At 50.1% G+C, this 14,786-nt stretch overlaps 2 protein-coding genes across 7 annotated transcripts in view; one reads left to right on the forward strand and one right to left on the reverse strand.

Annotated features, from left to right (window-relative positions):
* On the reverse strand, positions 1-11,809 carry LOC141725986 (calmodulin-regulated spectrin-associated protein 3-like). The gene is made up of 11 exons (XM_074530151.1): positions 11,806-11,809; positions 11,074-11,094; positions 10,746-10,834; positions 10,547-10,687; positions 8,105-8,239; positions 7,919-8,023; positions 6,955-6,987; positions 5,105-5,152; positions 4,199-4,337; positions 3,380-3,519; positions 1-183 (listed from the first exon to the last, which is right to left on the reverse strand). Exons 1-11 carry the CDS (start codon positions 11,807-11,809, stop codon positions 16-18), a joined length of 1,023 nt encoding a protein of 340 aa, XP_074386252.1. The 3' UTR covers positions 1-15.
* Positions 11,053-14,786, forward strand: part of LOC141726015 (uncharacterized) — a 25,673-nt gene continuing 21,939 nt past the window's right edge. For all 6 annotated transcript variants that reach the window (XM_074530259.1, XM_074530260.1, XM_074530263.1 and 3 more), the window contains exon 1: positions 11,053-11,094. The gene's annotated coding sequence lies outside the window, so the exon portion shown is untranslated. The remainder of the gene's footprint in view (positions 11,095-14,786) is intronic.

The raw sequence follows: 14,786 nt of genomic DNA on the forward strand, positions 1-14,786 counted from the left end.
CCCACTTTTAAGGGTTTAACCCTCCCAAAATTTGGGGTCCCTTCCAAATTTGGGGTCCCCCCCTCCCCAAATTTGGGGTCCCCTCGTACCTGAGGTCCCCCCCAGCTGCCGGGGGGTGACAAATGGGGGTCTCAGCACCTCGAAGCACAGGAACAGCTCGGCCAGGAAAGCCCCCACGTTCAACTGGGGGGCACAGGGGGGGTTCCCAGTATGGACCAGTATCCCCCAGTATCCCCCAGTATCCCCCCAGTATCCCCCAGTTTGTCCCAATTCTCCCCCTCAGGCTTGGCGGCCATTTTGTCCCATTGCTCTCATTGCCTCCAGTCCCTCCCAGTTCACCAAATTTCTCCCAGTTTCTCCTAGATTGCCCAGTTTATCCCAGTTTTCCCCAGTTTCTCCCAGTCCCTCCCAGTTTGTCCCAGTTTATCCCAATTTCTACCCAGTTTGTCCCAGTTTAACCCAGTTTCCCCCTCAGGATTGGCCGCCATTTTGTCCCATTGCTCTCATTGCTTCCAGTCCCTCCCAGTTCAATAAATTTCTCCCAGTTTGGCCAGTTTATCCCAGTTTGTCCCAGTTTGCTCCAGTTTATCCCAGTTTATCCCAATTTCTACCCAGTTTGTCCCAGTTCCTCCCAGTTTAACCCAGTTTTCCCCTCAGGATTGGCCGCCATTTTGTCCCATTGCCCTCACTGCTTCCATTCCCTCCCAGTTCAACAAATTTATCCCAGTTTGCCCAGTTTATCCCAATTTCTGCCCAGTTCAACACAGTCTTCCCCAGTTTCTCCCAGTTTCCCCCTCAGGATTGGCCGCCATTTTGTCTCATTGCCCTCATTGCTTCCATTCCCTCCCAATTCAATAAATTTCTCCAAGTTTCCCCCAGTTTGCTCAGTTTATCCCAGTTCCCCACAGTTTCCCCCAGTTTAACCCAGTTTATCTCCAGTCCCTCCCAGTTTGTCCCAATTCTCCCCCTCAGGGTTGGCGGCCATTTTGAAACATTGCCCTCATTGCCTCCATTCCCTCCCAGTTCACCAAATTTCTCCCAGTTTGGCCAGTTTATCCCAGTTTATCCCAGTTTATCCCAGTTTGTCCCAGTCCCTCACAGTTTCCCCTGGTTTGTCCCAATTTCTGCCCAGTTTAACCCAGTTTCTTCTCAGTTTTCCCCTCAGGGTTGGCCACCATTTTGCCCCATGGCCCTCATTGCTTCCATTCCCTCCCAGTTCAATAAATTTATCCCAGTTTGCTCCAGTTTATCCCAATTTATCCCAATTTCTACCCAGTTTGTCCCAGTTTCTTCTCAGTTTTCCCCTCAGGGTTGGCGGCCATTTTGCCCCATGGCCCTCATTGCTTCCATTCCCTCCCAGTTCAATAAATTTATCCCAGTTTGCCCAGTTTATCCCAGTTTAACCCAGTTTTCCCCTCAGGATTGGCCGCCATTTTGTCCCATTGCCCTCACTGCTTCCATTCCCTTCCAGTTCAATAAATTTATCCCAGTTCAATAAATTTATCCCAGTTTGCCCAGTTTATCCCAGTTTTCCCCAGTCTGTCCCAATTTCTGCCCAGTTCAACACAGTCTTCCCCAGTTTCTCCCAGTTTCCCCCTCAGGGTTGGCCGCCATTTTGTCCCATGGCCCTCATTGCTTCCATTCCCTCCCAATTCAATAAATTTCTTCCAGTTTCCCCCAGTTTGCTCAGTTTATCCCAGTTCCTCACAGTTTCCCCCAGTTTATCCCAGTTCCCCACAGTTTCCCCCAGTTTAACCCAGTTTATCTCCAGTCCCTCCCAGTTTGTCCCAATTCTCCCCCTCAGGGTTGGCAGCCATTTTGAAACATTGCCCTCATTGCCTCCATTCCCTCCCAGTTCACCAAATTTCTCCCAGTTTGGCCAGTTTATCCCAGTTTATCCCAGTTTGTCCCAGTTCCTCACAGTTTCCCCTGGTTTGTCCCAATTTCTGCCCAGTTTAACCCAGTTTTTCCCAGTTTTCCCCTCAGGATTGGCCGCCATTTTGCCCCATGGCCCTCATTGTTTCCAATCCCTCCCAGTTCACCAAATTTCTCCCAGTTTTCCCCAGTTTATCCCAGTTTCCCACAATTTGTCCCAGTTTAAACCCAGTTTCTCCCGGTTTCACCAGTTTCCCCCTCAGGATTGGCCGCCATTTTGCCCCATTGCCCTCATTGCCTCCATTCCCTCCCAGTTCACCAAATTTCTCCAAGTTTCTCCCAGTTTGGCCAGTTTTTCCCAGTTTATCCCCAGTTTAACCCAGGTTCTCCCAGTTTCTGCCCAGTTTATCCCAGTTTCCCACAGTTTCTCCCAGTTTAACCCAGTTTTCACCAGTTTCCCCCTCAGAGCAGCGGCCATTTTGCCCCATTGCTCCAGTTGCCCTCATTGCCCTCATTCCCTCCCAGTTCACCGAATTTTCCCCAGTTTCCACCAGTTAATCCCAGTTTGTCCCAGTTCCTCCCACCTTCTCACGGTTTGTCCCAGTTTCTGCCCAGTTTAACCCACTTTCCCCCTCAGGACTGCCCACCATATTCCTCCACTGCCCTCACTGCTCCCAGTCACTCCCATTGTTCCCAGTGCCTCCCAGCTCACCCAGTTTGACCAGTTTCTCCAGTTTGTCCCAGTTTCTCCAAGTTTGTCCCAGTTTAACCCAGTTTGCCCAGTTTTCCCCAGTCCCTCCCAGTTTCACGCACTCCCCACCCAGTTTAACCCAGTTTCTCCCAGTTTTTCCCCAGTTTCCCCCTCAAGGCAGCCACCATCTTGCCCCATTGCCCTCATTGTCCCCATTAACTCCCAGTTTCCTCCAATTTCCCCCATTCCTTCCCAGTTTCCACCAGTCCCTCCCAGTTTAACCCAGTTTAACCCAGTTTATTCCAGTTTCCCCCACTTTCTTCCCAGTTTCCCCCTCAGGGCAGCCGCCATGTTGCCCCATTGCCCTCACTGTCCCCATTCCCTCCCAGTTTCCCTCAGTTTACCCCATTCCCTCCCAGTTTCACCCAGTTCCTGCCCAGTTTAACCCAATCCCCACCCAGTTTAACCCAGTTTAACCCAGTTTCTCCCAGTTTCTCCCCAGTTTCCCCCTCAGGGCGGCTGCCATGTTGCCCCATTGCCCTCACTGCCCCCATTCACTCCTAGTCTCCCCCAGTTTACCCCAGTCCTTCCCAGTTTCACCACTCCCTGTCCAGTTTAACCCAGTTTCTCCCATTTTTCCCCACTTTCTCCCAGTCTTCCCCTCAGGGCAGCCACCATGTTGCCTCATTGCCCCAGTTACCCTCATTGCCCCCATTCCCTCCCAGTTTCCCTCAGTTTCCCCCACTCCCCGCATAGTTTAACCCAGTTTCTCCCAGTTTAACTCAATTTAATCCAATTTATCCCAGTTTTTACCTTTAGGGCTGGTGCCATGTAGAGCAGGTCCTCCACGGCCAGGGGGCAGCGCGTGCGCAGGTGGCGGGCGCCAAAGTCGCGCACCAGCCCCAGGTTGTGCAGCCGATCTGGGAGCGCCAGTGGTGCCCCAAGGCGGATTTCTGGAAAATTCCAGAGGAAAAAAGTAAAAATTGCACCCCAAAATCCCTCTATGGGAATTCCCTGTACCCCACATTGGGATCTCTCCATTAGGATCCCAAGTTTTCCTCTTGTTTTCAACTCAGGAGCCCCTCATGGCACCCTCAGGTTGGGGTGATCCGGATAACTGGAAAATTCCAGAATGGGAGGGGGACACACCCCAAAAACTCCTCAGATCCCCCCCCTCTATGACCCCTCCATTGACACATAACCCCCCAAAGACCTCCCCGTCTTTCTCTATTGGAAGTGTCCCCATGGGACCCCCATTTTCCCTATGGGATTCCCCCATGGTGCCCTCAGATTGGGCTGGTCCAGATCATTGGAAAATTCCAGAATGGGGGGGGGATCACACCCCAAAACCCACCTCAAAAACTCTTCAAGACCCCTCCATGGACCCACAATTCTCCTAAAAAAAACCCTCAAAGACCCTCTTGTGTCCCCCCCATTAAGACCCTCCCCAAAGAACCCCGGAATTCTCAATGGGATCCCCCCCATGTCCCCCCTCAGATTGGTTCAGTCCAGCCGCACCACAGCGCCCCCTAGTGGATCCCTGCATCAGCCCCCCCCCCCCCACCAAGACCCTCAAAAAAAAACCAAAAAGACCTAAAATCCCCTGAATTTCCCCCAAAAATGCCTCCTTACCTTCGAGGCGCAGGGACTGGGGGCAGTAGAAGTGGATGGCGGCTGCCAGGACCCCCCCGCTGGCCAAATCCTGCAGCCCCCTCACAGGTGGGAATGGGGGAGGCGCTGGAGGAGCCCCTTTGTCCTTCCGGTACCGAATCTTGGCCGGAAAAATTGGGAAAGGGGGGTCAAGGGGGTTCTCAAAATCCCAAAATTCCGTCAAACCCCCCCACAGTGGAAGGGCTCCCCCAAAAAATAAAAAAGGGGACCCCCAAACCCCCCAAAACCACCCTAAAAGTGGCAGGACCCCCCCCCCAAATTAGCCTCAAATCCCACCCACAGAAAAGGGAGCCCCCCCCCAAAAATAGAAATGGAAGAGTCCACGAATCCCCTCAGGTTGGGGACCCCAAAATTGCCTCAAAATCAGCCCAAAAATATCAAAGAAAGGGACTCAAACTTGGGGGAAATACCCCAAAATTATAAATAAGGGGGTCCCCCAAATCCTCCCAATTTGGGGAGGGGTTGAGTATCCCCCAAAATTCCAAAGGGGGGACCCCAAACCCTCCCAAAATGGAGGAATTCCCTTAAAAGAGTCAAGGTGAACCTTCAAAAACCCTCCTGGAACCTTCAAATCTCCCTCAAATCCCCCAGAATTCCTCCCACCCCCCCCAAAATAGGAACATGCAGGGGAGGGGACCTCAAATTTTTTTGGAGGGACCCCAAATTTTTGGGGGGGAAGGTAAAATTTTTGGGGAGTCCCGCCCTTAAATAGCCGTAAAATCCCTTTAAAAACCCCTAAAATTGCCCCCCAAAAAACCCTAAAATTGGGGTTTTTGGGGTGAAGTTTTTTTGGGGGGGGTCCTGGATTTTAGGGAGGGGTCTGGGGGTGCCCCCACCCCAAATTTTGGATTTTGGGGGGGTCCTTACCACCGGAGGTTTATTCCCCGATTCCTTCAAACAGAAGGCGATGGCGTGCTGTGGGAAAAACAGAGTCAGGGGGGCCCCAAACCCCCCCAGGGAGGCAAAAAATGAAAATGGGACCCCAAAAAATGGAAAGAGCGCCCCAAAAAATGGGGGGAGTAAGGAAAATTGGAAAAAAATGGAAATTTTGGGGAAAAATGGGGAAAAAATATTTTAAAATGGGGAAAAAATTAGATTTAAAGTGGGAAAAAGGAAAAAAACCTCCCAGAATTGGAAAGAGTGACCCAAAAAATGGGTGGGTAGGGAAAATTGGAAAAAAATTGGAAATTTTTGGGAAAAATAGGGGAAAAATGAGGGAAAAAAAAGATTTTAAAAATCTGGAAAAATGGGGGAAAATATTCTTAAAATGGGGAAAAAATAGATTTAAAGGGGAGAAAAAAGAATAAAAGACCCTAAAGTTGGTGAGGGGGCCTCTAAAAATGTGGAGCAGCAAAAATTTTGGGGAAAAATGAGGAAATGTGAGGGAAAAAATGAGGAAAAATAGGAAAAAATATTTAAGAGGGAAAAAAAGGAAACAAAATCCTAAAATTGGTGAGAGGACCACAAAAAAATGGGAGCAAGGAAAATTTGGGATAAATTGAGGAATATTGTGGAAAAAGTTGGGGAAAAATTGAAATAATTGAGGGAAAATCCAAAATAAAAAGGGGGGGGAAAGGGAAAAAAAGGATTAAAAAAGGGAAACAAGAAAAGGAACCCCAAATATGAGAAGGGGATGCCATAAATTTAAAAAATGGAGTGAAGAGGAGAACAAAAACCCCTAAAAAAAGGAAAAAAAAATCTGAAAAAAAATCCTCAAAATGGCGCCTAAAACGTGAGGGCTCCCCAAGCCCCGCCCACAATTCATGCCCCACCCACTCATTTGCAAACAACGACACTCATTTGCGTACAGTGATGCTCATTTGCATGCCCCGCCCCCCTCCATGCAGCTTCGTGCCCCTCCCCCCTCCCCAAAATTCGACGCAAGACACAGAAAAGGGGGTGGGGGGGGGAGGGGAGGATGCTGGGGGGGCCCAGGAACCCCAAAATTTGGGGGAATTTCTTCGGATTTTTCCAAATTTTTATGAAATTTTTTGGATTTTTTTCCAAATTTTTCTGAAATGTTTTGAGGATTTTTTCCAATTTTTAAAATTTTTTTCAGGACTTTTTTGGAATTTTTTCCCTTTTTTTTTTTGGATTCTTTCTCAATAGGTTTTGAATTTTTTCCTTACCTTAAAATTAATTTTTTTATTTTTTCCCAATTATTTGGGTTTTTTTCCAGTTAAAAAAAAAATCGAATTTTTTCCCAATTTTTTTTTGAGTTTGTTTCAGATCTTTTAGAATTTTTAAAAATTTTTCCCACACTATTGGAATTTTTTCCAATTTTTCCAAAACTTTTTTAAAATTTTACTTCCATTTTATGGATTTTTTTAGGAATTCTTCCCCAAATTTTTGGCAATTTATTTCCAATTGGTTTTTTTTATTTTATTTTTTCCAATTATTTTCAAAATATTTTTCCCAATTTTTTTCTATTTTTTCCAATAATGTTTTAAAATATTTTTCCCTTTTTTTTTTGTAGTTTTCCCAATTTCTTTCTATTTTTTTTCCTATTATTTTTTTCCATTTTTTTCCAATTTTTTTTTGCATTTTTTCCTCATTTTTCCCCCTTAGCATCCCTCAACTCCCATCGCTGGCGAATTCTGGGGGGGTTTGGGAACCCCCCAAAAATCCGGGGGGGGGGTTTTGCAGGCAGGGAAGGAATTGGGGGAAATTTTGGGGCACAAAAAGGGAATTGAGGGCAGAGCTGAGCCCCCACTTACGGGCACCAACTTCCAGTACCAGCGGGTGGGACACTGAGAAAAGAGGGGGGATCAGCAAAGGGGGGACCCCAAATGGCACAGAGAGAACCCCAAAACCCAGGGGGGAGCAGAGAGAAAAGGGGGAGCAAAAATGGGAATTTTTGGGGGAAAAATTGGAATTTTTAGGGATTTTTTTGTGATTTTTTTAGGATTTTTGGTGGTGCTTTTTCAGAATTTTTAGAGATTTTTTGGGAGATTTTTAGTGAATTTTTGGTGATTTTTTAACATTTTTCGGTAATTTTTTGAGATTTTTTTTGAGATTTTTGGGGTATTTTTTTAGGATTTTTTGGTGATTTTTTGCGATAATTTTGAGTAATTATGGGGGGGGTTTTGAGATTTTTTTTAGGAATTTTTGGTGAATTTGGGGGATTTTTAGTTGTTTTTTTCAGTAATTTTTAGGATTTTCTTAGAGACTTTTTAAAGACTTTTTTGGGGGGATTTGTTTTGTACGTTTTAGGATTTAGAAAAAGAGGGGGGGGTCAGCAAAGGGGGGGGTCCCGTTTGGGGAGGGGTCCCCAAATGGCACCGAGACAGTCCCAGCACCCAGCACACAGAGAAAGAGGGAAAAAGAGGAGTTTTGAGGGAATTTTGGAGATTTTTTTGGATTTTTTTGTAAATTTTTGGTGATTTTTTTGTGAATATTTTGTGATTCTTTTGTGGATTTTTGTGCTATTTTTTGGTATTTTTATGGGGATTTTTCGGTGATTTTTGGGGCACTTTTGTGATTTTTTTCGTGATTTATTGGAGGATTTTTTGGGGGGGATTTTTTGTAATTTTTGGGGTTTTTTGGGTGATTTTTTAGGGAATTTTTAATGATTTTTAGGGAATTTTTAATGATTTTTTTTGGTGATTTTTGGCAGACTTTTAAAATTTTTTGTGATTTTAAAATTGGGGGTTTTTTTTAATTTTTTAATAATTTTTTTACCTTGTGGCCGCACGCCGGGGGTGCCGTGGAGCTCTCGGGGACCCCCAAATTCGGGGCCGTCCCCCCGCCCTCCTTTTCGCTGCTTTCCTGCAGCTTCCGATTCACCTAAAAAAGACCCAAAAAATTCCAATTTTTTCACTTTTTCACCCCAAAAAAACCCCCAAAACCCCCAAAACCCCAACTCACCGTCTCCAACCAAGCCAAAATTTTGGGTTCCCAGGATTGAGGTCCCGGGGGGGCTCCAGGGGGGGTCCCCAAATTTCGGGTGGCCTCGGTGACGAAGGCGGCCATGAGGGAATCGATCAGAGCCAGGTGCGCACTCTGAGGGGAAAGTGGGGAAAATTTGGGGATTTTGAAAAAATTTGGGGTTTTTGGAGTCTTGGGGGAAGAAATTTGGAGGTTTGGGGGGAAAAATTTGAGAATTTGGGGTAAAGATTTGGGGTTTTGGGGCCTCGGTGATGAAGGCAGCCATGAGGGAATCAAGCAGAGCCAGGTGTGCGCCCTGAGGGGAAAAATTTGGGGATTTTGGGAAAATTTGGGGCTTTTGAGGTCTTGGGAGGAAAATTTGGGGTTTTTTTTGGACTTGGAGGAGGAAATTTAGGGGAAAAATTTGGGATTTTGGGGTTTCGGGGCCTTGGTGACGAAGGCGGCCATGAGGGAATCGATCAGAGCCAGGTGCGCGCCCTGAGGGGAAATTGGGGGAAAATTTGGGGGTTTTGGGAAAATTTGGGGGTTTTGGGGTCTTGGGGGGGAAATTTGGAGGTTTGGGGGAAAAAATTTGGGAAAAATTTGAGAATTTGGGGTAAAAAATTGGGGTTTTGGGGCCTCGGTGACGAAGGCGGCCATGAGGGAATCAATCACAGCCAGGTGCGCGCCCTGAGGGGAAAGTCGGGGAAAATTTGGGGATTTTGGGAAAATTTGGGGCTTTTGAGGTCTTGGGAGGAAAATTTGGGGTTTTTTTTGGGACTTGGAGGAGGAAATTTGGGGGAAAAACTTGGGATTTTGGGGTTTCAGGGCCTTGGTGACGAAGGCGGCCATGAGGGAATCGATCAGAGCCAGGTGCGCACCCTGAGGGGAAAGTGGGGGAAAATTTGGGGATTTTGGGAAAATTTGAGGTTATTGGAGTCTTGGGGGGGGAAATTTGGAGGTTTGGGGGAAAAAATTTGAGAATTTGGGGTAAAAATTTGGGGTTTTGGGGCCTCAGTGATGAAGGCGGCCATGAGGGAATCAATCAGAGCCAGGTGCGCGCCCTGAGGGGAAAGTGGGGGAAAATTTGGGGATTTTGAAAAAATTCGGAGGTTTTGGGGTCTTGGGAGAAAATTTGGGGTTTGAGGGCCTTGGGGGGCAAATGTGGGGGGAAATTTGGGGTTGTGGAGGGAAAACTTTGGGGTTTTTGAGGTCTTGAGGGCAAATTTTTGGGAAAATTTTGGGATTTGGGGTCCTGGAGGTGGAAATTTGGGGATTTGGGGGAAAAATTGGGTTTTGGGGCCCTAGAGGGGGATATTTGCGGCAAAATTTGGAGTTTGGGTGACCTGGAAGGAGAAATTTGGGGGTTTGGGGGTCCCGGTGGGAAAATTTGGGAGTCCTGTAGTAATTTGGGCATTTTGGAGAGATTTGGGGACTTTGGGGAGAGATTTGAGGCCATTTGGGGAGGTTTGGGTCATTTCAGAGGCATTTTCAGGGGATTTTGGGTCATTTTTGGTCATTTTGGGGCTCCCAGCACTCCCCGGGGTGGGCGTGGCCAAGCGGGAGGGGGCGTGGTCAAACGGGAGGGGACGTGGCCAGTGAAAAGGGGCGTGGCCTCAGGGCGGGGAGGGTTAATGGGATTGGCTGAGCCAATTAATTAAAGCCAATTAAAGCCAATTAAAGCAGCTGAGCCTTAATGAGATTAATGGGGGGAGGGTACAGGCGGCTCCCAGTAAGCTCCCAGTAAGAAACCAGTAATATCCCAGTGCTCCCAGTAAGATCCCAGTACAATCCCAGTGCTCCCAGTAAGAAACCAGTGAGATCCCAGTGCTCCCAGTAAGATCCCAGTACAATCCCAGCGCTCCCAGTAAGATCCCAGTAAGAAACCAGTGATACCCCAGTGCTCCCAGTATCCTCCCAGTAACATCCCAGTGCTCCCAGTAAGCTCCCAGTAAGAAACCAGTGATATCCCAGTGCTCCCAGTATCGTCCCAGTGCTCCCAGTAACCTCCCAGTGCTCCCAGTAAGCTCCCAGTAGCCTCCCAGTGAGACCCCAGTATCCTCCCAGTGCTCCCAGTAACACCAGTATCCCCTCCCAGTGCTCCCAGTAACACCAGTAACACCCCCAGACCCCTCCCAGTCCATCCCAGTATAACCCAAACCCCTCCCAGTCCATCCCAGTATAACCCAGTCCATCCCAGTCCATCCCAGTATAACCCAGTCCATCCCAGTACCATCCGTATCGGTTTCTGTTGCAGATCCTGGGCCTTTACGGGGACCCCCTGCACATTTGGGGGGAGCCCCCTCCCCTCCCAGTGCTCCCAGTAACACCAGTAACCCCCCCCAGACCCCTCCCAGTATAACCCAAACCCCTCCCAGTCCATCCCAGTATAACCCAAACCCCTCCCAGTCCCTCCCAGTATAACCCAGTCCATCCCAGTACCATCCGTATCGGTTTCTGCTGCAGATCCTGCGCCTTTACGGGGACCCCCTGCACATTTGGGGGGAGCCCCCTCCCCGCCAGCAGCGCCAGCAGCGCCCCCAGGTCCTGCGGAGGGGGCGTGGCCGAGGCGGGGGGCGTGGCCTGGCCGGGGGGGCGGGGCCAGGGCGTGGCTCCAGGCCCTGCAGTAAATGTCGCTGGCCAGCAGGAGGCGCTCCACCGGCGGCTTCAGGTGCTCCTGCGCGTACTGGTCGGTGTAGAAAGGGTCACGGAGCTCCTCGGGGACGTTGGCTGGGGAGAAAAAAGGGGAGAAATTGGGAAAATCGGGTGAAAAAATGGGAAATTTGAGTGAAAAAATGAAAAATTTGGGTGAAAAAATGGGGTAGAAAGGGCTAAAATTGGGGGGGAAAAGGGTTAAAATGGATTAACATGGAAGGAAAGGGTTAAAGACGGGAAAGAAAGGGTTAAAATTGGGACAGAATGGGTTAAAAATGGATTGTGGGACACAGGGTCGGTGTAGAAAGGGTCACGGAGCTCCTCGGGGACGTTGGCTGGGGAGAAAAAAGGGAGAAATTGGGAAAATCCGGTGAAAAAATGGGAAATTTGAGTGAAAAAATGAAAAATTTGGGTGAAAAAATGGGGTAGAAAGGGTTAAAATTGGGATTGTTGTGGTCAAAGGTCATCTGGGGCCCATCACGGACAGATGGACACTGACTGATGGACACTGACCCACCATGGATACACCACGGACAGAGGGACACTGACTGATGGACACTGACCCACCAGGGACACACCACGGACAGACCATGGACAGATCATGGACACACGGACACTGATCCACCATGGACACACCATGGACCCACCATGGACCCACCATGGACAGATGGACACTGACTGATGGACACTGACCCACCATGGACCCACCATGGACAGATGGACACTGACTGATGGACACTGACCCACCAGGGACACACCACGGACAGACCATGGACAGATCATGGACATACGGACACTGACCACCATGGACACACCATGGACCCACCATGGACCTGTCATGGACACATGGACACTGACCCACCATGGACACCCCATGGACAGATGGACACTGACCCATCATGGACACCCCATGGACACACCACGAACCAACCATAGACTGACCATGGACGCACGGACACTGCCCCACCATGGACACACAGACATTGACCCACCATGGACTGACCATGGACTGACCATTGACCCATTACAGACCCATTGACACTGACCCATGGTGGACCCACCACGGACCTACCAATGACCCACCATGGACCCACCATGGACCCACCAATGACCCACCATGGACCCACCATGGACTGACCGTGGACCCACCATGGACACACGGACACTGACCCACCATGGAGTGACCACGGACCCACCACTGACACACCATGGACTGCCCACTGACCCATTACAGACCCATGGACACTGACCCATGATGGACCCACCACGGACCCACCAATGACCCACCATGGACCCACCATGGACCCACCATGGACTGACCATGGACCCATCATGGACACACGAACACTGACCCACCATGGACTGACCATGGACCCACCATGGACCCACCATGGACCCACTATGGACACACCATGGACCCACTATGGACACACCATGGACTGACTGTGGACCCACCATGAACACACGGACACTGACCCACCATGGACTCACCATGGACACACCATGGACCCACCATGGACACACCATGGACACACCATGGACACACCATGGACCCACCATGGACACAGACACTGACCCACCATGGACCCACCATGGACCCACCATGGACCCACCACTGACACACCATGGACTGACCATGGACCCACCATGGACCCACCATGGACATTGACACATGGACATTGACACACGGACACTGACCCACCACAGACCCACCACTGACACACCATGGACTGCCCACTGACCCATTACAGACCCATGGACACTGACCCATGACGGACCCACCACGGACCCACCATGGACACACAGACACTGACCCACCATGGACACACCACAGACAGATGGACACCGCCCCACCATGGACATGGATCCACCACTGACCCTTCACGGACCCATCACAGAGCCATCACTGACCCACCATGGACCCACCACAGACACACCATGGACCAACCAATGACCCATCACTGACCCACCATGGACAGACGGACACTGCCCCACCACTGACCCATCATGGACCAACCACTGACCCACCATGGACACACCACGGACACACCATGGACACAGACACTGATCCACCATGGACTGACCATGGACAGATGGACACCGACCCATCATGGATCCACCATGGACCAACCATGGACCCATCATGGACCCATCCTGGACCCACCACAAACCCCAACGAGATCCCAGCAATGACCACTGAGACCACCAAGGACCACAAAGAACCCCAAAACCAACCATGGAGACCTCAAAATTGGCCATGGAGACCCCAAAATGATCACAGACATCCCCTACACCATGAAGACCCCAAAAATTACCATGGAGACCCTCAAAGACCACAGAGACCCCAAAATAGGTCATGGAGACCCCAAAATTTACCCTGGAGGGCCCAAAATTGCACCTGGAGACGCCAAAATTGGTCAAGAACCCAAATTTGGTCATGGAGACCCCAAAATTGCACCTGGAGATCCCAAAATTGGTCAAGAACCCAAAATTCACCCAGGAGACCCCAAAATTCATACTGGAGACGCCAAATTTGGTCATGGAGACCCCAAAATTGATCAAGAACCCAAAATTCACCCAGGAGACCCCAAAATTCATAGTGAAGAACCCAAATTTGGTCATGGAGACCCCAAAATTGGTCAAGGACCCAAAATTCACCCAGGAGACCCCAAAATTCATAGTGGAGACCCCAAATTTGGTCATGGAGACCCCAAAATTGGTCAAGAACCCAATATTCACCCAGAAGACCCCAAAATTCATAGTGGAGACCCCAAGTTTGGTCATGGAGACCCCAAAATTGGTCAAGAACCCAAAATTCTTCATGGAGACCCCAAAATTCATACTGGAGACCCCAAATTTGGTCATGGAGACCCCAAATTTGGTCAAGGACCCAAAATTCTTCATGGAGACCCCAAAATCACCCTCAAGGACCCTCCTGATCCCTCCCCCCCCCCAAATTCCCATCCCAGGGCCCCACGGGTGGGGGAGGGGTGAATTCCAGGGGTGGGGGAGGGGCGGGGCCACACCCACAGGTGGGGGAGGGGCCACACCCACAGGGGACACCTGGGGACGGTCACGTGACCCCTGGGGCACCCATGGGAGCCTCACCTGGCCCCGCCCCCAGCTGTCAATCACTTCCTGCCTATCTAACCAAGCCCCCGTTTGGCCACGCCCCCCCGTGGCCACGCCTCCTCCTGGCCAAAGGGCGATTGTGGGGGGAGGGGAGGGGACTTTGACCCCTGGGAGGATCCAAAATTCACCTAGGGGGGGGTCAAAAACACCTGGAAGGTCCCAAAATTCACCTGGGGGGGGGGAGCTCCTAAATCACCTGGAAGGTCCCAAAATTCACCCGGGGGGTTCCTAAATCACCTGTGGGGTCTCCAAAAACATCTGGGGGAGGGAGGGGGCTAAAAATACCTGGGGTGGTCCCCAAAATACACCTGGGGAGGGTCCTAAATCACCTGGGGGAGCCCAAAAATACCTGGGGGAGTCCAAAATTCACCTGGAGGGGTTCCTAAATCACCTGGAGGGGTCCCATCCCAAAATACACCTGGAGGAGTCCAAAATTCACCTGGGGGGGGGGGGGTCCAAAAACACCTGGGGAGGGTCCTAAAAAATAGTGGGAGGGGTCCCTAAAATAGTTGGGGGGGGGGGGGAACACCTGGGGGCGATCCTAAATCACCTGGGGGGGGTCCCAAAAAACACCTGGGGAGGGGTCCCCAAAACACCTGGAGGGTCCAAAATAAACCTGTGGGTGGGTCATAGGGAGGGTCCTAAATCACCTGGGGAGGGGTCCCAGAAAACACCTGGGGGGGTCAAAAACACCTGGAAGGTCCAAAATTCACCTGGGGGGGTCAAAAACACCTGGAAGGTCCTAAAATTCACCTGGGGGGGTCCAAAATCACCTGGGGGGGGGTCATAGGGAGGGGTCCTAAATCACCTGGGGGAGTCCAAAATTCACCTGGAGGGGTTCCTAAATCACCTGGAGGGGTCCCATCCCAAAATACACCTGGAGGAGTCCAAAATT

Source organism: Zonotrichia albicollis, chromosome 32 (genome assembly GCF_047830755.1).
Source record: "Zonotrichia albicollis isolate bZonAlb1 chromosome 32, bZonAlb1.hap1, whole genome shotgun sequence".
Taxonomy (NCBI): domain Eukaryota; kingdom Metazoa; phylum Chordata; class Aves; order Passeriformes; family Passerellidae; genus Zonotrichia; species Zonotrichia albicollis.

Coding starts and splice junctions, on each gene's coding strand:
- LOC141725986 (XM_074530151.1), bottom strand. Junction 10,835..11,073: donor CAACGTCCCCGAGGAGCTCC/GTGACCCTTTCT, acceptor TTTTCTCCCCAG/CCAACGTCCCCGAGGAGCTC. Junction 5,153..6,954: donor GGTACTGGAAGTTGGTGCCC/GTAAGTGGGGGC, acceptor TTTTTCCCACAG/CACGCCATCGCCTTCTGTTT.